Consider the following 23,285-nt stretch of genomic DNA (forward strand, 5'->3'; position numbering starts at 1 on the left):
AGGTAGCAGAAATGGAGGGTGTTAAAGGGTGGTGGTTAAAAGGCATACATTTAAAATTGAGGATTATGCAGATTATCTCCCTAAATGCTCATATTTATTGCATTGATGCAATATAAGATACTACTTAACAACCCGGGTAAACAGAATGAACACTATGTCCTCCAGAGAATCTCGTCTCTCGTTTTATTCCAGTGTATTCCTGCTCAGGATGATGATGCAACGCTTTCCATTGGATTCCGGCCTGTAGGGGGCGTTGTTTCATCCTGACCAGAAGCAATAATATGTGACGCAGCGAAAGGGGGGAAGGCCTCGGATACAAGTCTTCGCTCCCATTCATACAGTGTTGAACATTAGCAAGCATCGCAGACCGACCAGACGCGCCACATCTTCATCAAACCAGAGAGCCTCCCTCCTCTCAGACAGAAACAAAGCATAGGTGAGAGTTTTGTCTTTTTTTTTTTTAGTGCATGGGTGCAAATCTAATGGCAGGGTTCTCTCGCATTTTCTTTTTATTTCGTAGTGGGTGTCCAGACGGTTGCTGCTTTAAGAAACGAGAAGAAATAGCTTATACAAGTGAAAGGAAGTCCTGTGAAATAGCAAGTCCTTACTTCACCTCACAGTCAGCATGAGCGTCAGCTTGCTGCATTTCCTTGTTGTGATGGAACTGGGTGAAAGGTTATTCTTAAAACTCTGGTGGCGTCGACATGACCTGAGGGCTTTTGGGAGCTTGTTTGATCTGCAGACTCCACAACACAAAGTTTGCACTTTTAAGGTGCTGAAATGCACAATTCAGTCCTGAGTGAAACGCTCAGCTGCGCCTACCGTGACAGCCGGTTGAGTTTGTGTCTTTTTATGAAATTTTACATTAAGGGGAAATGGCTCAACTGTTGTTACCGTATTTTTTATCGTGTTTTATGATTTATTTAATTACCTCCATGTCAATATTGTGCTGTTGCTCAGAGCATAAATGTAGGCAGAAGTCCAAATAAAGGTCATTCACTAGATAAACTATTTGGCAGCTTCTTTAAAGCACACCATTAACCCTGTTATCAATTAATAATATAATGTGGGGCTTGCACATCATTTTCACGTCTAATTATGACAAAGTTGCAACCTGTAGAAGGTATGCATGTGTTGAAATGTCACCTGCCAGTTGAAGGTCAGTCACACCTGTCTGGTCACTGTGTCCTCAAGGTAGCATGATCAGATTAAAAAAAAAGAAATACTCAGTTTGCCAACATGTAGGATTTCTTTTTTAAATTTGGAAAATAGATATTATAGGAGATACAAATGACCTGATTTTCCGTGGGCGGCTTAGGTGACATGACATGTTACCTATGTATTTCGATGGTGTAGTTGTTATTTTAAATGTTCCAGTTAGTATTAAGAGCTGGAAATGCGTTTTAGCAGATGGATGCTGACGTTTATACTTAATTTGATATTACTTGTGTGTTTTTTTCCCCTAATTCAGATCGCCTACACGCAGCATCTGAAAACAGGAGTGAACCACATATTTTATTGGCATTTGCCTTTGTTTCGCACATGCTGTGAGATGCAGAAAAAAAAAACCAGAAATCGACTTATTTTAAACCACAAAGCCAACAGTGTACTCTTGATTGCCGTATTGCCATCACGACTGACTGGGTTAAGATGCTTTTGCGCCTTCGCTGTTGTCAGTTTTCTCCGTTTCTAAGCGGCGCAGCGCTGCGACCTTTCCCCTAGTTTCTGCAGCACAGGGTGGATCATGTGATGCTTTCGGTGTGGCTGGGGGAAGGGACTGGCTGCTCAAACACTGCTGCTCTGCTCTGCTCTTCTTCCGACCACCGCATGCGTAGAAACGACGCGTCCTGATTGCAGAAAGCGCCCGCTCACAAATCAAACCGGGAAAGAGAGCGCCTATTTTTGAGAAGAAATGTGAGCTTTGCAGAGAGGTGCACGTTTATTTCTCTCCATAAGCATGGCTGTAACTGAGGGACTATATCTAAAGCTCGAAAATTTGAAATATGATGGTCACTTTAGTTGAAAAACCCTGTGGTATTTCTTTAATATTTTTCTTGCACTAATCGGGGTTTTTTTTTTTTTTGCTTGTTGATGCCTATATCGAGTCTTATGTGAGGTCTGACAAATTCCGATTTTATTTCTTAAGACTACGACACAAAAGAGAAGAATGTAAAAAATAATAATAATAACAAGATTAGTCTACTTAATGCATCAAGCTCATGTCCATATCTAAAAGAGTGCATGCAAGTACATCCTGTTGGTCTATGCATTCATAGACTGAGTTTAGTGAAACCCATTGATGCTGCACTAGGTTTATGATCTTTATTATATATGCATCAGTGCTTAAGCATCTAAGCCACTAAAAATAGACATTAAGTGTGGGCATCAAGGGTATTGAAAGTCTACCCAACAGGCAGAAAATATAATTTTTTTGGGCTGGTGTCTTTCTACTCATTATGCACCTGGACACGTTGCTAGTCCATCATAGGGCAACACAGACATACAGGACAAATGACCATTCAAGCACACATTCATAACTATGGGTGATTTAGATGGACTAATTTACCTAACTATCATGTGTTTGTGTTTGGACTGTGGGAAGAGGCCAGAGTACCTGGAGAGAACCCAAGCATGCATGGGGAGAACATGCACACTCCATGCAAAAGGACCCCAGGCCAGGATTTGAACCCAGGACTTTTTTTGCTGCTAGGCAATGTTGCTTCCAACTACCCCACTGTCTGGAACCGTTGACGTTTCTATAAAAACGGCACCCAAAAAGCATAATCAAGTTAAATTAGTAAACATGTTGCAAATACTGTCTCTTTAGCTGGAAAATATTACAAAGCACTTTTAATACAGCACAAGTTTCAGTTGGCAGTTTAATTATAGCTTCTTCTTCTTTTATAGATGTGTCTCTCAGTCTGTCCTTGAGTTTGTTAGAGTTCCAATAAGAACCATATTTAGTTGTTTGCAGGGAATTTAGAGTGATTGAATTTCAGGAGTTGAGTAATTTCCACTTTTGTCACGGAAAGAGGACTTGTGACTTTAAAGATCAATATGAGATGCTGTTCTGTTGAAATGTACTCTTCTGGACTTTTGGTTAGAGGCTAACTGCTTTTTGGTGCCTTGTGCTTGGGAAGTGTAGGGACGCTGAAGTTTACATTAATCTATTAGCAAAGTACACTTTATTTTTTACCGCTTATTCCACAGTAGGTTGTGGTAGAAAATGACTGACTGATTGACAAAGTACACTTCACTTCCTGATGTTTAAACCTGCATTACTTTATGTGAGCACACAGTTAAGCCTGGAAATATTCATACCCTTAGCTGATTTCGATATAAAGTTGTCTTCGTTCAACCAGTAGGTTTGTTCGTGATTGAAAGGAGAGTAAGACAATGTACAAATAAACAATTTTCTGTTTTTATCTACATTTTAAAAATAAATGGCGTGTTAAACATACACAATTTCGGGTCTAATTATAAACGGCAGTTGTGTTTGCAAAGAAACAACTTATTTGAAAAGCAATTCGGTTTCTAGAAGTTTTTGGCAAAACATCTTAATGCTGACTATATATTGTGCCGCCTTAGACCGAAGGTTTTTTTTAGCCTTATATGTAGTCTAATTTTCTGTTGGGGAAATTGTCTTATATTATTATTTATGTGCAACATCACTTTGTTTTTGTCCTTGTCTTTTTTAGAGCCTGTACATTAGCAGCCACCATGGCAGAAGCGCACCAGGCGGTGGCCTTTCAGTTCACCGTCACCCCTGATGGCATCGACCTCCATCTGTGCCACGAGGCTCTACGCCAGGTCTATCTTTCTGGCATCCACTCTTGGAAGAAAAGATTCATTCGCTTTAAGGTAAGAGCTGTTAAATACACTGAAGGGCAATGTCCAGATGGTTATCTGCAAAAAAAAACCAAATTCTCTTTAATATTGACAGAGTAATTTCTTCACCTGCTAGAATTGTCCCTCTGACATTTCTGGGTTTCTTTGGCTTACAGGCAGATGTAATGATTAATGTAATATTCTTCTCTACTAATCTATTTACAAAGTTACAGGAAACTGTTACACCAGAAGGTCACCCTGTCTGCCATGAACTGTAAACTGTGACAGTAACCTTCCTGAGTGTTGTTTGCGTCCTAACATTTGGCCTAGTAGTTTGTTTACACACAGTCATACTGAATAACTCAACCCCAAAGACCTGCCAGCTTTTTTATAGGCAATCCTTCAGTGTTTAGTGTCTTTATCACAGAGGATGATGTGTTATGACATTATTTCCTAGATTATTATCACAGCTTTGTTCATTCTGAGTTTTTCTTTCATTTTCACAGAATGGGGTAATGACAGGTGTGTACCCAGGAAGCCCGGCTGGGTTCATGATAGTGGTCGTGTCATACATGTCGTACAATAAATACAAACAGCTGGATCCTTCTTTGGGATTGATAGTCAAACTAGGCCAACACATACCTATCAGGTGAGTATGGCTTTGTTTTTAAAGCACTTTATCAACAAATAGGGCCTGCAACAACGTTCTGTACAAGAGGGATAAATAATCGCATCAATAGAGCAACATTCCACAGCAGATTGGCTAATAATTAAGGATGAAACAGTTATTTATGATTAAAGAAAGATTAATCCTGGCAAATGTATTTTATCTGTGTCTCTTTCTTATTAGTCATCCGCACCTTCTGTTTAATAACAATGTTATTCATTTTTAGTGATGTTTCTGGAACACTTTGTGCTATCCTAAGTCCTGTAATACTTCTCTTATCAACACCAATGAGTGCGTTCCTCATTCAGGTTTTATTTTATGACAGCATTTAGCTTATTTATGACACCAACCAGGAATCCTTTGTACTTGTTGGTTTTTGTTGTATAAGCTAAGAAGACGTGGCAGTGAAAGTCTTACTTCCTGTGTTTCTTCAATAACCCCGACTACATAGGGTTTATGGTTTAATTGGTTGTTTTGTGCATCTGCATGTGCACATGTTGGTTTGAAGAATGCAGCTGTTATCGGTCATAATGCAAGCTATCTTTGTTGACTTTAGACTAGGCTTTGTGTAACAGCTTCTTTGGTGCTGTTATTCTCCAGTACCCTAGACTGGGATTATTCTGAAAGTTAAAAAGTTAAACTAATCTAAATTCTTTTGACAAAGTAGAATCAGTCTTATTCATTTTACCTAATTTTTTCTTTCTACTGAACTATTTCTTTATAACGATTTTCCTCTTTCTTCTCCTCCACCTGCAGCCGATACATGTCTATGGACAGCCAGAGGATAGTCGGAGGGGTTCTGGTGGGCACGGGCCTCTGGGTCACCATCATAATGATCATGAGGAATGTTCTGAAGAGCCTGCTGTCATGGCACGGGTGGATGGAGTCGCGCCACAGGTCTCTGCCCTTTGGTACCCGTTTGTGGCTGGTGAGATGGTGATGTCCTTCCCTTTTCAACTTCACAAGGAGCAGATTAGTACTAAATATGTGAATATTATCTGTCTATAACAAAGGTTACATTTGACCCTTGCAGAATTAAAAATCATTTATTATTTTATTTTGCTTATTGGTTGAATTTGATGTTAATGGTTCATAAGCTTAATTTTTTATATGTTTTAGTGGGGGTCCGACGTTATCTGGAAAAGCCTGAAAAAGTTTCCAGGTTGAGATAAACATGAAAGAAAAAAATACTGAAACATTTTTGTAATCCCAGAATTGAACTGTATGTAACTGTATAAAAGCTCCATTCATCTGTCTCTGTCTATCTGTCCATTTGTTTGTCTATCCATCCATTCATCCATCCATCACTATATACATCCATTTGTTTGTCCAAAACATTCATTTATTCATTCATTTGGTGGTTTTGCAGGTTCCATTTTTAAAGCCTGACCACTGTACAAAAATCTGTTATAAATTCATATTAAAGCTTTATGGTTATATTCTAAATCTCTTCTAGAAGGGACTGAGATATTGGGAAATGTAACTAGGAAAGTATTTAATTTTGAAATGTAAAAGGGTTAGAAATCCTGTGTCAGCTAACATTGTTAGTGGTTAAACCTGGGAGCTAAAGTCAAAATTAAAATATGTTAATATTATGATTTTGTCTTATCAAAATCACACAATAACTTGCTGATTTGGCCCCTTTTGGATTAAGTACATATTTACATTTTATATTATGCTCTGCAAATTTACAGATGAAACAGAACTTAAATGTTGTCCTTTTCCTTGTCTGTTCTACATGTTCAGATATTGGTGAAGGTGTTCTCTGGCAGAAAGCCGATGCTCTACAGTTTCCAGAACTCCCTGCCTCGGCTTCCTGTTCCTTCTGTAAAGGACACCTGCAGAAGGGTAATTTTCACTTATACTACCTACAGACTTGGTCTCATTTCTGCCTATTTATAATTTAGAATGGTTATAGATTTTACATGGAAATTATGTTTTTAAGGAGTAGTAGAAAAACACAGTACTAGCACAGTGGATAGATTGTTTGCTGAGAAAAATGCTGCAGGACGAATATCTTTCTGGCTTTTCTGGGCCTGTCGGAGGAGATGCGCGGAGTATTTTCTAGTTTTTTCTCATCTTTTTACCCTCGTCTTTCTCGACTTTCTTAAAATGGCTCAATCCTGCGTATTTCCCTGTGTGGACTCTTTCGGTTGACAGTACCTGGAGTCGGTGCGCCCACTCATGGGTGACGAGCAGTTTGAAAGGATGAAAGCCTTGTCAAAAGATTTCGAGAACAATCTGGGACCCAGGGTGCAGTGGTACCTCAAACTGAAGTCCTGGTGGGCATCCAACTATGTAAGTTAGAAGGAATTTCTTTCTCCTCCAGGCTCTTGTAACTGTTTCACACAGTGTCCTTGGTCTTGAATAAGTGACATAACAAAAGCAGATTGTCTTATAATGTTACACTGTGTTGATTTATCTCCCTCCTGTTTTTTTTGGCACAGGTTAGTGACTGGTGGGAAGAGTATATTTACCTGCGAGGCCGTGGGCCCATCATGGTCAACAGCAACTATTATGCCATGGTAAGTTATCCGTCTTCAGCGTCAGCTTGGAAGCAATTATCTGGTTTTGCTTTTTGTTAAAGGAATAATTAGAAAAGTTTCTCCTACAGTTTTGGCCTTTTTATTGTGTTGTTTTTGTTGCCTCTTTTGCATTTTGACGGTGTGCTAAACACGTCAGGAAGATGCATATATTTGAATCAAACCAGAAATATAGGAAGTAGCCTGTCCATGTGAAGCTCTGAAGGTTAAGACTGAAATGTCAAAATGAATTAAAAATTAAAGAAAAAAAATCACAGAACAGTCCAAATGCATCATTAAAAGCTCTAAATTAATTTGGTGTTTATGCCCATTAAAAGTGTGTGTAAACTACTGGCCAAAACTCAGTCATGAAAGCCTTTTGGTGATAAAATAGAATGGCCTACTTCCCTGGTCTTTCTTAGGAAAGAAAACCTACTGAAATAAGCACAACTGATGATTGATATATTAATAAACCAATCTTCTCCGCAGGACTTTTTGTACGTGTTCCCCACGTGTATCCAGGCTGCCCGGGCGGGTAACGCTGTTCATTCCATCATGCTCTACAGGAGAAAACTGGACAGAGCTCAGATCAAACCAGTGAGTACAGATCAATTTGGTCTCCTCTTCAGTCATGTCCTTTGCTAAGCTTTGCTTTATCTATGCCAGTGAAGTTAAAAAGAAATAATTATTCAGGAACATGTTTGACTATACCTACGTGTATAAATGTTCAACTTTCTTCATTAGAAGTTAATGGATAATACAGTTTATCTCAGTTTGTCCTTTAAGTTCACATTAAGAACTTCTTATATTTCGCAACCTTTTTTTGTGTACTTTGAAGTAAGCTTGTCATCCGCAGTCTTACTAATCGTTATGTTGATACTAGGCGTCGGCCGGTTTGAGATTTTCACGGTATGAAAACCTGTAGTAAAAATACCAAAAAACCTACACATAAATCTAAAACATAGTGCAGCTGCTTTCTTTACAAACAGAAAAGCAACAGCCATTTCTGCTGCTGTTAAAATAACACATATTGATTTATATTGATACATTATTACATATTGATAATAATGCATTTTCTTTGAGTGCATCAAAGTCTAGAAAAAAACTTAAGATTTTTCTGTATTTGATCTGCTCATCAGAGCTTATTCAGATCTCAGACCAATTGGTTGAGTAATATCTACAGTATAATAACACTGCCTGTAAAATCTATTGAAATTTTAGATTTATTATTTTTGATACATAAGCTGAAACATGGAGCAAACGCCCGGTAAATTTTAAATGTAGTTTTTTTTAAAGTGTTTATTGTTCAGATTGCGATCCTTTTTTCTGCTGTGTTCTTTATGGAGTAACAATCGTTTAACAAGCAGAAATTTGCAGGTCCATCGATCCGGCCATCTGCTCGGGTGGAGCCTCCAGTCGGCTAATTATCGGTCATGCTGCTGTTGGCTTGCCAGTTTTAAAACAGTGTCACCTTCAGAAAAGTGATGAGTTTTAGTTTTCACAACATGAAAACTAAAGACTTGGTTAAAACTGCTGTTTTTAACCAAGTATGTCCAAACAGTATTTCTTTCTTTCTCATTAGTGAGGGATAAGTGTAGTAGCCTTCTTTCAACCAGCTGACTAGTGCGCAGAAGCTGTTGTTCATCACTCTAAGCTTCAAAAAACCAGAGAAAACGAAAAAAAATACTCCAGAACTTCCTTTGGCATCTCATTAAACAGACTTTAAACTGTATGACAGAAGATTTGAACAGTTTTAAACCTGAAACCTTTTAAATTCTTGGTATACCTTGATCCTGGTCACCAGCCCATGCCTAGTTAATACATATGAACTCACCTAATTGTTTCACTCTGACCTTTAAAGCCTCTGTGAGCTGTTTGCTTTTCCTACTGGAAACACAGTAGTGATTGGCGGCAAAGCAATGTTGTGTGCAGTAATTAACACTAACTTACCTTCATTAGTTAATTTTTTTCTTCCATCACTGTGAGTCTCCTTTTCAACATGCATGATGCTAAACTTGTGATTGTTACCACAGTGGCAAAATAATTAATTTGTTTAAGACCAATTGTGTGAATAGATATTCAAATTGCAATGCACGAGCTTGCTCTGTTACACGCTCACGTTTGCTTGTCTCTGTTCTACTGTTTTGTTCTTTCGTTTTGACGGACGCTGCGTAAGATATACTTGCTGGCCAACAAGGTACCTCTGTGTTCTGCTCAGTGGGAGCGAATGTTTAACACCTCCCGCATCCCTGGTGTGGAGACAGGTAAGAGTAGGGCACAGCGCTGTGCCCTCAAACCTGCAGCCATGCGACGCCACAGCCTCTGGAAACGGTGGCTCCAATGCTCTTTTCCATCAGCACAGCCCTGAAACAGTCTCATAGATGTTAAAGGCATATTTAAATTAACTTTTAATAATCTAAAGTCTATTTAATTGGAAAAAAAAAAAAAAACCCTTCTCATTGGATCAGGGTTTTGATGGTGGTATTGAGATGGCAGCCCACTGATTTCTGGTCCCTGCCTCTTTTTCTCTGAGGTCTTTCCTTCTTCCAAAATCCATTTTAATTTTACTCCCATCAGTCCTACTCTACTAAATCCATGCTTTCCTCCATATAGCCGTGTGTCTGCTGCTTCATCTCTGGGGTTTTTAGTGATTTACTTTTGTCATCTCTGTTTTGTTTCACTCTCCTCTTTTGCTTTTCAGCTCATGCTCCTACAAACTATTCCCATGTGCTCAGCCCAATACGAGCGTTTGTTCAACACGACTCGTGTCCCAGGTGTAGAGACAGGTAGAGTCTTTAGCTGTGCCTCCTTCTCCACTCTACTCCTGCTGTCCTTCTGTGTTTAAATTAGAAACAATCAAACTTCCACAAATGAATAATGCATGTGTGCATTGAAATGCACATCAAAATAATTTGCATGAGACTCAAAACCAGTTTCTCTGTTTGGAAATGCACTTTGTTGCCAAAAGTATTCACTCATCCCTCTAGATCAATTAATTAAGATCAATTAGGTCCATAGTCACAGGTGTGTACAATGTAAGACCTAGGCATGTAGGATAGGTGTCTCTCAGTTCAGTGAGCTTCAGCTTAGTACCATTAAAGGATGCCATCTCTGCAATAAGTGCAGTTCTAAAATGTCCTTACTACCAAGTTATGCAGTCAGCTGTTGGTTTTATTATAACAGAGAAGAAGTCATTGAGAATGAGAGTAACTAAGCCATAAAGGTGTAGGGCATCTTAACCCACAGAGCGATGTAAGCAGATTCTGAGGCCGTTCCAGTACCATTTTTGATTTGATGTGTCATTGTCTTGTGGGAACATCTAATTGTGTCCAGATTTTAACAGTTTGATTTGAGCAGACCCTGAAGACTTTGAAGGTAGTTCTTCATTATTGTATCCAGTTTGTGTAGAGCACTACAGGTCCTTCTCAAAATATTAGCATATTGTGATAAAGTTCATTATTTTCCATAATGTCATGATGAAAATTTAACATTCATATATTTTAGATTCATTGCACACTAACTGAAATATTTCAGGTCTTTTATTGTCTAAATACGGATGATTTTGGCATACAGCTCATGAAAACCCAAAATTCCTATCTCACAAAATTAGCATATCATTAAAAGGGTCTCTAAACGAGCTATGAACCTAATCATCTGAATCAATGAGTTAACTCTAAACACCTGCAAAAGATTCCTGAGGCCTTTAAAACTCCCAGCCTGGTTCATCACTCAAAACCCCAATCATGGGTAAGACTGCCGACCTGACTGCTGTCCAGAAGGCCACTATTGACACCCTCAAGCAAGAGGGTAAGACACAGAAAGAAATTTCTGAACGAATAGGCTGTTCCCAGAGTGCTGTATCAAGGCACCTCAGTGGGAAGTCTGTGGGAAGGAAAAAGTGTGGCAGAAAACGCTGCACAACGAGAAGAGGTGACCGGACCCTGAGGAAGATTGTGGAGAAGGGCCGATTCCAGACCTTGGGGGACCTGCGGAAGCAGTGGACTGAGTCTGGAGTAGAAACATCCAGAGCCACCGTGCACAGGCGTGTGCAGGAAATGGGCTACAGGTGCCGCAATCCCCAGGTCAAGCCACTTTTGAACCAGAAACAGCGGCAGAAGCGCCTGACCTGGGCTACAGAGAAGCAGCACTGGACTGTTGCTCAGTGGTCCAAAGTACTTTTTTCGGATGAAAGCAAATTCTGCATGTCATTCGGAAATCAAGGAGTCTGGAGGAAGACTGGGGAGAAGGAAATGCCAGAAGTCCAGTGTCAAGTACCCACAGTCAGTGATGGTCTGGGGTGCCGTGTCAGCTGCTGGTGTTGGTCCACTGTGTTTTATCAAGGGCAGGGTCAATGCAGCTAGCTATCAGGAGATTTTGGAGCACTTCATGCTTCCATCTGCTGAAAAGCTTTATGGAGATGAAGATTTCATTTTTCAGCACGACCTGGCACCTGCTCACAGTGCCAAAACCACTGGTAAATGGTTTACTGACCATGGTATCACTGTGCTCAATTGGCCTGCCAACTCTCCTGACCTGAACCCCATAGAGAATCTGTGGGATATTGTGAAGAGAACGTTGAGAGACTCAAGACCCAACACTCTGGATGAGCTAAAGGCCGCTATCGAAGCATCCTGGGCCTCCATAAGACCTCAGCAGTGCCACAGGCTGATTGCCTCCATGCCACGCCGCATTGAAGCAGTCATTTCTGCAAAAGGATTCCCGACCAAGTATTGAGTGCATAACTGTAGATGATTATTTGAAGGTTGACGTTTTTTGTATTAAAAACACTTTTCTTTTATTGGTCGGATGAAATATGCTAATTTTGTGAGATAGTAATTTTGGGTTTTCATGAGCTGTATGCCACAATCATCCGTATTAAGACAATAAAAGACCTGAAATATTTCAGTTAGTGTGCAATGAATCTAAAATATATGAATGTTAAATTTTCATCATGACATTATGGAAAATAATGAACTTTATCACAATATGCTAATATTTTGAGAAGGACCTGTATAACCACAGCATGACATAAACACCATCTAATCAACTGTTGGTACAGTGTTCTTAGATCTCAAAACCTTCCCTTGATACTCTTAACATTCTTCATGTCAATGGAGCCAAATAGCTCAATCTCTCTTGACAGTGAAACATTTCTTCAGAAAGGTGTTTGGCTTGTACACGTGGGCAGCTGACATTCTGAGCTGGGCTGCAAGTGTTGCTTTTTGGAGCAGAGGTTTCTTTTTTTGCTTGGTCAGCATCTTCTTGGTTTATAATGATGTTAGACTGGCCTCACTGGGGACAGTAACACTGTTGTTCCACCAGTCTCCAGTTTATCTTAGACTGGAGCTCTTGTGGTTCTTGAATTGTTCCTAATGTTGTTAACCAATTTTCTTTCATTTGATGGACACAGATTGGGTCTGATGGTTGAAAGTTGGACGTAATTAGGTGTTCTAATAGAAAAATCATCCCAAAAATAAGTTTCGCAGTGAACAAAGCAGACAAGCATAAAGCGTTGGAATTCCCCCAACCACAACCTTAAATAAAACTGGTTAGGATTTTGAGGAACCACCAAGGCCCAAGCTAGTCATGAACCGCGAGCTGGTAAAACACCAGTGTCCTGGGCCACATTGATGCCAGATTAAATGAACTAGAAATAAGGACCTACTCCAAAATGAACCCTTCAAGCAGGATTTGCAGCTTGCCCATTTGGACAAGCCAAATGCCTTCTGGAGAAAACAACAAAACAAACACTGAGCTATTGGACAAGAAGAATATTTGGAGGTGAGGCATTCAAACCTCAGAACACTGTACCAATTGACAAGCACGGTGGTGGCAGCATCATGCCCAGGATTGAGAAACTAGGGTCTATGAATCCAATGCAAAAAGAAATCAGCACTTTTTAATTCAGAATTCATCACAAGTCATATTGTTATCACAACATTCACCAGTGTTACCGCTCATTGCTTGATGTCCTCTGCATACCATGCACTTCTAGTTACGTTGTTGTTCTTGTGGTTTCCTCCTGGGTTTAAATATCATCTTTTTGTTTCCTTGCCTGTTACATGATTAATGCTTGTTTGAACAGTTTGCATCACTAGAGCATTATTGGTGAATTCAAAACACAAAAATAATAGTTCGGTTGTCTAGTTATGCACTGTGCTGCTCAAACAAGCATTGCTATAGCTCAGTGTATTCCCAGCCACCCCAGCCCTTTCCCTAAATGACTTTCCCTTTTCATCTGAGTTGCTACGCGTCCCGTTTCAAGCCCTTTTTAGTTTTGCAATTAGAAGTCCCTTACCCATAAGCAGCACATTACCTACTAATTTCTTAAATTAAATGTATATTCATGAAAAATGTAAAATGTTGATGTCACATTGTTTTATTCATGGGTGTTGAACTGGTAAATAACACCTCTAGTGTTCTTAGAAATGAAACAATGTCACATCCATACGTTTCGGGAACAAACATACAAAAAACTGACAATGCACACATTTTTTACTTTAAAGCTTTTATGCAGGAACTTTTAAAAAAGGATAATTTTCACCCAAACACACAATCTTTTCTCCAAATTTGCTTCCAATTGTATTCGCATCTCTACTTCTTCTTTTTTTTATTTTTTTTTTATTCCCCGTGCCATCGGTACCTCTCCTAGATACGCTCCAGCACATGAACGAGAGCAAACACATTGCTGTGTACCATAACGGCCGTTTCTTCAAGGTGTGGATGTTTTACGACGGACGGCTGCTGTTGCCGCGGGAGATCGAGCAGCAAATGGAGAGGATCTTGGCAGACAGGTCGGAGCCGGTGCCGGGAGAGGAGAAACTAGCTGCACTTACTGCGGGAGACAGGTAGGTGGCGTTAGAGAGGGAGAACTGGGATCTGTACTGAAGAGGCTGCATTGTTTGTCATTTGGAGTAGCAGAGATTGTGAAGGGAGGTTCATTGCATTACTACAATGGGATTTATTGATGTTCAATGATGATTTATAGTTGGGTTTTTTTTACAGTAAAAATACATGCCTATAATTTCTAATATTTTAAGGTTAAAATTAGTAAATTACAAAATCCAGAATATCTCTTTTATTAGGTCAGCATTGTTTTTTTAAAAACTTATTTTGTTTAGTGTTTTTCCATTAAAAAGGAGAAACTCTCATGACCTAAAAGTGACTTCATGATTTACCTCCACACCTTTTTTTTGTAATTCACTAAATTCAAAGTTATGTAAATGCAAATCTGCTCCCACGCAGGCCGTTGTCTTCAGAAGCATACCTTCCACCAATACCTCTTTACAATGCTAATATTGAGGTCAATTATTATGCAATTTTGAAATTGAAACAGATCTTTAGAAAGGTAATTAATTACACAAGACTGTAATACCGATTGACCCATTCAAAGAAGCTGACGCTGTCTTGCGTCAAGTCTGTTTCATCTCAGTGGCAAACACCCACGGCCATGTCTGAAAACGACAGCTACATAAAAAATATTACAAAGATACATTTACAATTTGGACCACCAGGTTCTGGGTTTTTGCAGGTTCATAATGTCTTAAGTTTAATAATTTGAAATTGAGGCTTAAAAAGTACATCCAAAATTTCTGTTCTGAAATGTAGATTTTATTTGGTTAGGCCTTAAATTTTAAAATTTGTTCATTATTTGCTTCTTCAATTAACATTTTTTGGCGTTTGAGCGATGTGTTGGCCACATTTTTTCGTTCTGCGGTGTTGTAGTTCCTACTGAGGAATTTAGATGTTGCGCTGAGACAAAAACTACAATGCCCCATAATTCAGAGCAGCAAACATCCCTGTCCAGAGGGAATTCATGCCGATCATTCAGCCTTCACTGTGAACCTGCGGAGGAATTCTTCTGAAACTGGCTTATTGTAGATTGTTCAGGGAATTTATGAAAAGGTTCTTGATGGATTTTCTACTGCCAGCTTCTTTTATTACGGGAGAGTTTCTATATTCAACAAAGTGTGGTTTGGAAAAACAAAAACTGGCTAAAACTTTTAATCACTGATGAGAAGCTTCCAGTATTCTTTTGAACAAGCTGGTCAGACTAAGAATGAAAAGCAACCAAAATCTTCCTTCTATAAATAAGAAGGCACAATCAGTAAAAAAAAATGTTTGTTCTGTTGTAAATCATTATTTATTTGGATAACATTTACCCTTACAACTATCCAACTTCTGGATTCGATGCACGTGACTCGGAGAGGCTGCAGGTGTTTAGTCTACAGAATAGAGTACACCAAGTACAGCTAATGAGCCCACAGTATGACTATTTTTGTTTTTCTGTTTTTAATTCACATTTGTGGGGTTTATCTATAATCTGTACCACTGCAGATCTGTGTGCTGTCTTAGAGCAGCATCTGATTCAGTAAACACAAGTCACAGAATTAACTCCTGAACTCTGTTTATGCACTTTGCTTATTTTTATCTAAAAACATTCTCACTGGTTTAGGTTCTGAAAAGGATGATTATCCTACTCATTGTTTCAGCCTCTGCATCCATTATACCATCCATCTGTGATGCACATTCGCAACTTTTTTTTTTGTACACTTCCTAAGAAATTAGTATTTTGTTGAAAATTTATAACATCAGTCTGTTTTTCTAGAATAACTGTACAGCTGATAAAAAGGAAATTCACCTCTGGCAAGTTACTTTAAGATGTTGGATGTTATCTAAGTGTAAAAGGAACAGATTCTCATGTCAAAGCTAAAAATGGGGAACGTTCTTGAGTTGTTTACATTATTTTGATTTTTTTGATTTTCTTTTATGAAAATGGCATACATTTAAAGCATAATGATCTTGAAAAGCTCTCAAATTGTATTCACTGAAACCTGTAGAATTCCTGTAATCACAGCTTCTGGAAAAATGATTTGTCTTTCTGATCCCTTTGGCAATGAAGTTTTCTGAGATTGGTGTGACGTTTCCAAAGAAAACTGCATTGGTCTCCAAAAAAACTGGATCCACTGCTTCTTTGACATCCTTAGGCAGGACATAATGGCTTACAGAATCAGATTTTATGCTCGACCACAAACAGAACATGCATGATCTGCCAAAAATATGTTGTGGCTCTTGTGCTTATAAATTGGGATTTTTCTTTGTTGTGCATACCCCAAAGGTTGTCTTCACATTGTGTTTCTGAGTTGTGAGGCAGTTTTGTTACTGGTTTGCTGATTCAGTGTAGACATCCTTTGTGGATTCTGTTTATTATGGGTCTAAAACACATGCTGCGGGCATGTTTCTAATGTATAAAGGCTTGCTTTGTCTTTATAGTGGTATGTAAAATTGCAACCTGTGCTGTAATGTGGTATTAACCGACTAACACGAAGTGATAAGATTATCCAGCTGATAATATGGATGCAGTGCAAAAATCTCTTCACACACCTGGTCATGACAATCGCACATAATGTGTTATTTTTTTACAACCTTCTGTTCTCTGCGTTTAATGCAATATCAAAATGAGATTTTCTGCTCTTTTATTTCATTAGGACCCCTTGGGCAAAGGCCCGGGAACAGTTCTTCAAAAGCGGTAAAAACAAGCAATCTTTGGATGCCATAGAGAAGGCGGCTTTCTTTGTTAGCCTTGATGACACCGAGCAGCGTTACGATGCAGACAACAAAGTCAAGTCTCTGGACAGTTACGCCAATTCCCTGCTCCATGGAAAATGCTATGACAGGTGGAGGAAAATAATTCAAGATATTTTAGCAGTATTCTATTACGACCCATATAAAGATATTTATTAATGAAACTTGGATGTTGTTTGCTTATATTTTTTGCTCATCTTTTCTTTCAGGTGGTTTGATAAATCCTTTAATCTGATCATTTACAAGAACGGCACCATGGGACTTAACGCAGAGCATTCCTGGGCTGATGCTCCGATCGTTGGTCATCTGTGGGAGGTTCAACAGATATTTTCTTTGTTTTTGTATTTTCAGTTACAATGCTTCGCAAACGTATTTCCCCTTTTCACCTTTTTCACATCAAAACCACCATGTATTTTGTCGGAATTTTATTTAATTGGGCAAAACAAAGTAGTGCATACTTGTGAAGAAAAATATGTGGTTTTTAAAATGTTTTACAAATATAAATCTAAATAGTGCAGCGATTGTGTTAAACTCTGTTTACCCTGATATCCCCAAAATAATGACAAGTCCAATCAGTTGCCTTTCAGGTAAACACCTGGATGCAATTTAATCTCAGTATGAATCCAGCTGTTCTGTTAGAGAACATTAGTGAACCAACAGCTTCGTGAAAGACCAAGTACTGCAGCAGACAGGTCAGGGGTCAAATAATGGAGAACGTTAAAGCTGGGTTAGGCTGTAAAACAACTTCCCAAGCTTTGAACCTCACACTGCGCGCTGTTTAAACATCTTACAAAAACTGCAAACCCCCCTAAGACATGCCAAATTATTTTTGGTCTCTTCATATTCACACACCATTCAAGCCATGAAATATGGTGGTGACTGCATCATGCTGTGGGGATGCTTTTGTTCACCTTCCTTTTTCAGAGTTGATGGAAGGATGTATGGAGCTTAACACAGGACAATCTTGGAAGAAAACGCTGTAAAAGGCTTGAGACTAGTTCCTGTCTCCAGCACAACAACCATTAACATAAACAGCCTGGACCTCTGCTTTTTCGCTTGTCCAAATGACCCATTCAAAGTCCAGACTTAAATCCAGTTAAGAATCTGTGACAACACTTGAAAACTGATGTTCAGAGATGCTGTCTGTCTACTCTGACTGAGCTTGAGCTATTTTACAAATAAGATTTGGTAAACATCTCCCAAAAGCGGCCTTAAATGCATTGAAAGGTGGTTTTACCACACTTGCATATTTTTATTTGCAAAAGTTTTGAATCATTTTCTTCCACTTCTGAAATTATGCATTATGTTTGACTGTCTCATAAAATCCCAATAAATTACAGTGACGTTTGTGGTTTTGGGGGAATAAACTGTTGAGTATGAACACTTTACAAAGTACTGTAACAAGTTCACGGCATATTCAACATATTTTTTTCATTATCACGTGAAAAGCAAAATTTCTTTATGATATAGTTCAATAATGTAAAATAAAACTAAAACATGTAACACATTCGTTGCATCGTTTATTTTAAACAGCATGTGCTGTCCATGGATTCTAAGCTTGGCTACACTGAGGATGGCCACTGCCATGGGAAGCCTCATCCCAACCTTCCTGGTCCCCAGAGGCTGCAATGGGACATCCCGACTCAGGTAATTGTATATTGTGTTCCTTAAGAAATTTGCCATTAGTCTGACTTTTCTGAGTAAAAAGCTGCATAAATTCTTTTTCATATACGTTTATATTTTACAAATAAAACACTTGACTTTTTTTTGTTAACATCCTGTAGTGTCAGGAGGTCATTGAGATCTCATTGACAGTAGCCAGGGCTTTGGCAGATGATGTGGACTGCCACATAATCCCCTTCGATGACTTTGGAAAGGGGCTGATTAAGAAGTGCCGCACCAGTCCAGATGCTTTCATCCAGATCGCCCTGCAGCTGGCCCATTACAGAGTAAGTCCCAGTCACATTTGTCGCTTATACTTAGTCACTATTTACCGATTTAGTTTAACAAATCGTTAAACTCATCAGGATTTGAAACGGAGCTGGTGCAACTTCACTTGTCACCACCAGGGGGCGGTCACAACCAGGCAAAAAATTAAAATAAAGCAATGTCAAACCTTTAGATATTGTTAGCCTGTGTTATAAGGGGATTTCTATTTCTATTGGTGTTATAGTGTGTTTAATTACACACAGTAGAGGCCTAATATCAGATTATTGATGTTGCACCTTAGGAATAAAAAAACCTTTAATGGTGATATTTAGGTGTTTATGGCACTTAGTCAAGCACTCATTGTTAAGTGATGATAAATAATCATCTGTTGTGTCACTTGTGAAATTCATACTAGGTCATGTTCTTCCTCAACAGGACAAAGGGAAGTTCTGCCTGACATATGAAGCCTCCATGACACGGCTGTACCGTGAGGGTCGAACAGAAACCGTACGTTCCTGCACAATGGAGGCGTGTGACTTTGTTCGTGCCATGGTCAGAGACGAGACGGTGAGTTTTACAGACTCCCTTGTATGCTCTTTACAGTACTACACAGTGAGAATTGTTGCCATAAGCAATTCATTGTGGTTTTCTTTTTAACCCTTAATGCTGCAGAGAGAAGAGCGCCTCAGGTTGCTCAAAGTGGCGGCAGAAAAACACCAAGACATGTACCGCTTGGCAATGACGGGGCAGGGCATCGATCGCCACCTTTTCTGTCTCTATGTGGTTTCTAAATACCTAGGAGAGGAATCTCCCTTCCTCAAGGAGGTATGAGCAGTTTTTTAATATTTTTCCTGAACCTTTCTTATAAAAGTTGTCATCCTCGACACTTATATTATCTTTGTTACTCTAAAGAACAGTGTGTTTTTGTCGATAATGAATTTGGTCATTTCATGTGTAGGTCTTGTCTGAGCCATGGAGGTTGTCCACCAGTCAGACTCCTCTGCAGCAGGTTGAGTTGTTTGATCTGGTCCGACATCCAGAGCTGGTGTCCTCTGGAGGTGGATTCGGTCCTGTAAGTTCAATTTATATTTGTCTGGATAGTCTGAGCTTGAGGGGGTGGTATGACCTTTAATGCAAGTTGTGTAATATATAGTCCCTTTTTAAAGGTTTAATACCCCTTAAACTGTTTCACATTTTGTCATGGTTCAACCATGAACGTTGATGTATTAATTTCCATGTGTTGCCACAGATTCTCAGTTTGATTTAGGTGTGGACTTTGACTGAGCATTCTAACATGGACATGCTTTGATTTAAACCATTATATTATGGCTCTGGTTAGATGTTTAGGATTGTTGTTCGCTCGAAGGTGAACCTGCGCCCAGTCTCAACACTTTTTTCCAGGATTGCCTTGTAGCTCCATTTATTGCCCCATCAGCTGTGATTAGCTTCCTTTGTAGCTGCTAAAGAAAAGCATTTCCACACCATGATGCTGCTAACCCAATGGCCCTGACATGGCTTGATGAATACTATGAACAGGGCCAATAATGGCTTTTTTCTCAACAATGGCTTTCTTCTTGCCACTTTTGCGTAAAAGTTGCATCTGTGGCAAGTAACAGCCCTTTGCACAGATTTTCCCTCCTGAGCTGTGGATGTCTGTAGCATCTCCAGAGTTACCAAGGGCCTCCAGGCTGCTTCTCTGATTAATGCTCTCCCTGCCTCAGTTTAGGGGGACGGTTATATTTTGGTAGCATTGCAGCTGTGTTATTCACTTTCCATTTTCCGATTGTTGATGTTAAAAGTTTTTGGCTGTTGCTTGACAAAACAGGAAAAACCGTTAAGGGGTATGAATAATTTGAACAGGCACTGTTTGCCTCCTTTGCAGGGCAGAAACTCCCAATGTAATTTTTGAGAGATAAAATCCAATTTATTTTCTTTAGGTGGCTGATGATGGGTATGGTGTCTCCTACATCATCCTCGGGGACGAGCTCATCAACTTCCACATCTCCAGCAAATACTCAAGCTCAGAAACTGTAAGTTTCCTAGTGTTAATGCAGTTGTCATGCTCTTTTTTTTTTTTTTAGGTATTTTTGTCTCTCTGAAACGACTTTCTCTCTCTTGTTTTTTCAGGACTCGCGTCGTTTTGGTGACAACATCAGACAGGCCATGCTGGACATGCTGGCTCTCTTCCAGCTTGAGAAGAAAGCGGCCAAGTGATGATTCTCCCTGTTTTTTTTTTTGTTCCGTTTTTTTCTGGTGGAATAAGCGAAAGAATAATTGATTTATCAAATCTTCCTGTAGATTGTAAAGAATCACTTGACGGTTTGGGGTTATTGTTAAGTTAATTAATGTTACATAAATAAGGAAGGCATTTAGACACGTCACTGTCGATATGTTTGTGAAGAGATTTGTGTGCACTGTTGGGGTGAGGAGAACCTCCAGCACAGATGGTGTGCAGATCAAAGTATTTATTTGCAAAACTGAACTTTAGCGGTGCCTTAGCGACCCACTAATGTAAAAAAAATAAAAAGATGGGGCAGAAAGGGAGGAGAATATTCTAGTCTGGGAACAAATCTGTGCTGTAACACTGAATTATATTTTAGCTAAAGATTTGTTCAGTAGCATCATCCAATTGTAATGATGCTATAAGTTGTAAGACGGTGCAATACTTTTATTAGCTTCCACCCTGTGCATGTGTTTGTTTTGTTTTTTTCTTTTTGCGCTTCCTTCTGTTGCCGCCGTTGGCTCACCATAACGGACCCAAACGGTAAACATGATGTTAAATCTCGGCTTGTTTTTAGGTCACACAGTGTTCACCTATTTTACATGGTTCAGCAAAAGCCAATTCTCTTGGATAAACAGTTGCAGTGAAATCGTATGTCTGTAATCGCAAGAATCGTAGGTATGAAGCTTTGATTTGATATGTACCTCTGTGTTAGCGTGATTCTGAACACAAGACAAGACAGGAAGCTGGTGCCGCGGTCTTATCTCCATTGCCATTCTGACGCATCTGTACAGTCTGTTCGTTCAGTTTTAGCTGCTATGATTTTATGAGGTTGCCGTGAAGGCAGTTATGTGTTCGTCTCATTTTCATACTTTGCTAACTTGGCCTGTTATCATACGGTGCTCACGGCAGCGCTTATTCTGGTTGCTTCAGTGGATGGCTGAATGCAGTACAATGCTGAATGACCCGGTTAAGTTTGTAGGTGACATAAGGTGAAATTTGCTTTGAGAGCGAGACGTGGAATAACATAATATGTGGGGTGGAAATTTGCTAGTTACAGCGTGGTGACGGTGTAACTGTTGTTGCCTAGTCGAAATGTGTTTCAGAACCATAGCAGCTTGTTGGTCTCTAGAACTGTATGAAACTGAGGTTTCTTTTGAAACTTTCAAAGAAGATAAATTATATTTGGGGTTTTTATTTAAATGTCAATCCAGTATGTTTTTTTTTTTTTTGTTTAACCTCCTAATTCACAAAAACATGTATATTTAGCAGTTAAACAAGGTGAACAATAAGCACTAAGGTAAAGCTTGTTTGGATTTATAAGGTTAAATAAGGTTTTTTTCTTTTTTTTTAGATGACATTTATCTTATACTTTGCCAGTATGTTGTAGTTGTTTGACTTTTTATCTCAGTAGACCTCATGTTTACACTGCTGCATGTTATTTGAGGATCAAGCTGTACATGTTTGCCTTTAATTTAAAGCTGTGTAAAAAGACAAGCAGCTGATATACCAAACAAAGTTTTAACATTAAAGTGAATGTCAGTCAGCTGTATAAGTCTCGTTTAGGCTCTTATTTCCATTGTGATTAATCTTATTTTTTTAATTTACCTTATAGTTAAGTCCAGCGATCACCATTACAGCAAATGTGATTAAAAGTATTAGTTCAATCACTTATTAGACTTTGGATGAATCTTGTTTGATTGATTTGGTGCAGTTTTATTATGTGAATTAAATTTTGAGGTCAGAAGAACAGTAATGAATTGCTGTTTATTTTAATATGTAATTTACTAGGGACAATGGACATTATTTAACAGTTAAGTAAATGTTCCAGAGTCCCTGGGCATAATACAATCATCCTAATAAATGAAACACAAATGTGAGTACACGGTTTAAATCTAAAACACAAACAATATTCAAACCCTAACATTACATCATCAGTTTTTATTCTGCTCATAGTCTAGTATTAGGAAATGTAGTTATGTGGCTGATGAATAATATCCACTGTGAGGAGGTAATTTAGGGAAGATGGCAAATTGACCTGAAGCTATTTGCATCTTAAAGAGCTTATTTTGATTGACTTAAGTGGTTTTTGTTGAGTAAGTAGTAGTAAGTAGTCAGTATTTTACTTACAATGGACAGACTTCAGAACAGACTTAAATTGGAGTAACAGATTGGGGGACAGGCTTGTCAGAGTGAGGCCAATTCAAATGTTTGTGATTGTAAAACAATAAAAAAATCTTAATTCATAAAACTACTTTAGGGGCCTGTATAAAACAGCTAACTTTTAGATTAAAGGTTTTCACAACCATGCTTTTCCATGGCCTGTTGTCAAACACTGGAGTTTAAGAAGGCTTTTTTCTTATTGGCCTTTTATCTAGTAAGGTTAAAATGTAGGTACTGGAGATAAGACATGGATTTACTTCTGAATTTCTCTGTGAAATTAATGAATTATAGAGTAAGCAATTCCAGCCGGATCCATCTGTAGTGTGGTTGATCAAATGCTAGTGTGAAAAGCAGCTGACATGGTTAGGAG

At 38.9% G+C, this 23,285-nt stretch overlaps 1 protein-coding gene across 3 annotated transcripts; it reads left to right on the top strand.

Annotated features, from left to right (window-relative positions):
- Positions 1-278: 278 nt before the first annotated feature.
- cpt1ab (carnitine palmitoyltransferase 1Ab (liver)) lies at positions 279-22,504 on the top strand. 3 transcript variants are annotated; one of them, XM_047349561.1, is made up of 19 exons: positions 279-436; positions 3,699-3,861; positions 4,335-4,477; positions 5,252-5,423; positions 6,242-6,343; positions 6,656-6,793; positions 6,943-7,020; positions 7,507-7,614; positions 9,194-9,281; positions 13,670-13,865; positions 16,506-16,694; positions 16,812-16,917; positions 18,136-18,249; positions 18,387-18,551; positions 18,967-19,098; positions 19,204-19,356; positions 19,490-19,603; positions 20,469-20,561; positions 20,659-22,504. In XM_047349561.1, exons 2-19 carry the CDS (start codon positions 3,721-3,723, stop codon positions 20,743-20,745), a joined length of 2,319 nt encoding a protein of 772 aa, XP_047205517.1. In that variant the 5' UTR covers positions 279-436; positions 3,699-3,720; the 3' UTR covers positions 20,746-22,504. The 3 variants fall into 3 exon arrangements, with proteins under 3 accessions (XP_047205517.1, XP_047205526.1, XP_047205535.1); XM_047349570.1 differs by lacking the exon at positions 9,194-9,281 and adding an exon at positions 9,719-9,803; XM_047349579.1 differs by lacking the exon at positions 9,194-9,281 and having other exon boundaries at positions 13,735-13,865.
- Positions 22,505-23,285: the final 781 nt, after the last annotated feature.

The sequence above is a fragment of the Girardinichthys multiradiatus genome, chromosome 2, assembly GCF_021462225.1.
Source record: "Girardinichthys multiradiatus isolate DD_20200921_A chromosome 2, DD_fGirMul_XY1, whole genome shotgun sequence".
In the NCBI taxonomy this organism is placed as follows: domain Eukaryota; kingdom Metazoa; phylum Chordata; class Actinopteri; order Cyprinodontiformes; family Goodeidae; genus Girardinichthys; species Girardinichthys multiradiatus.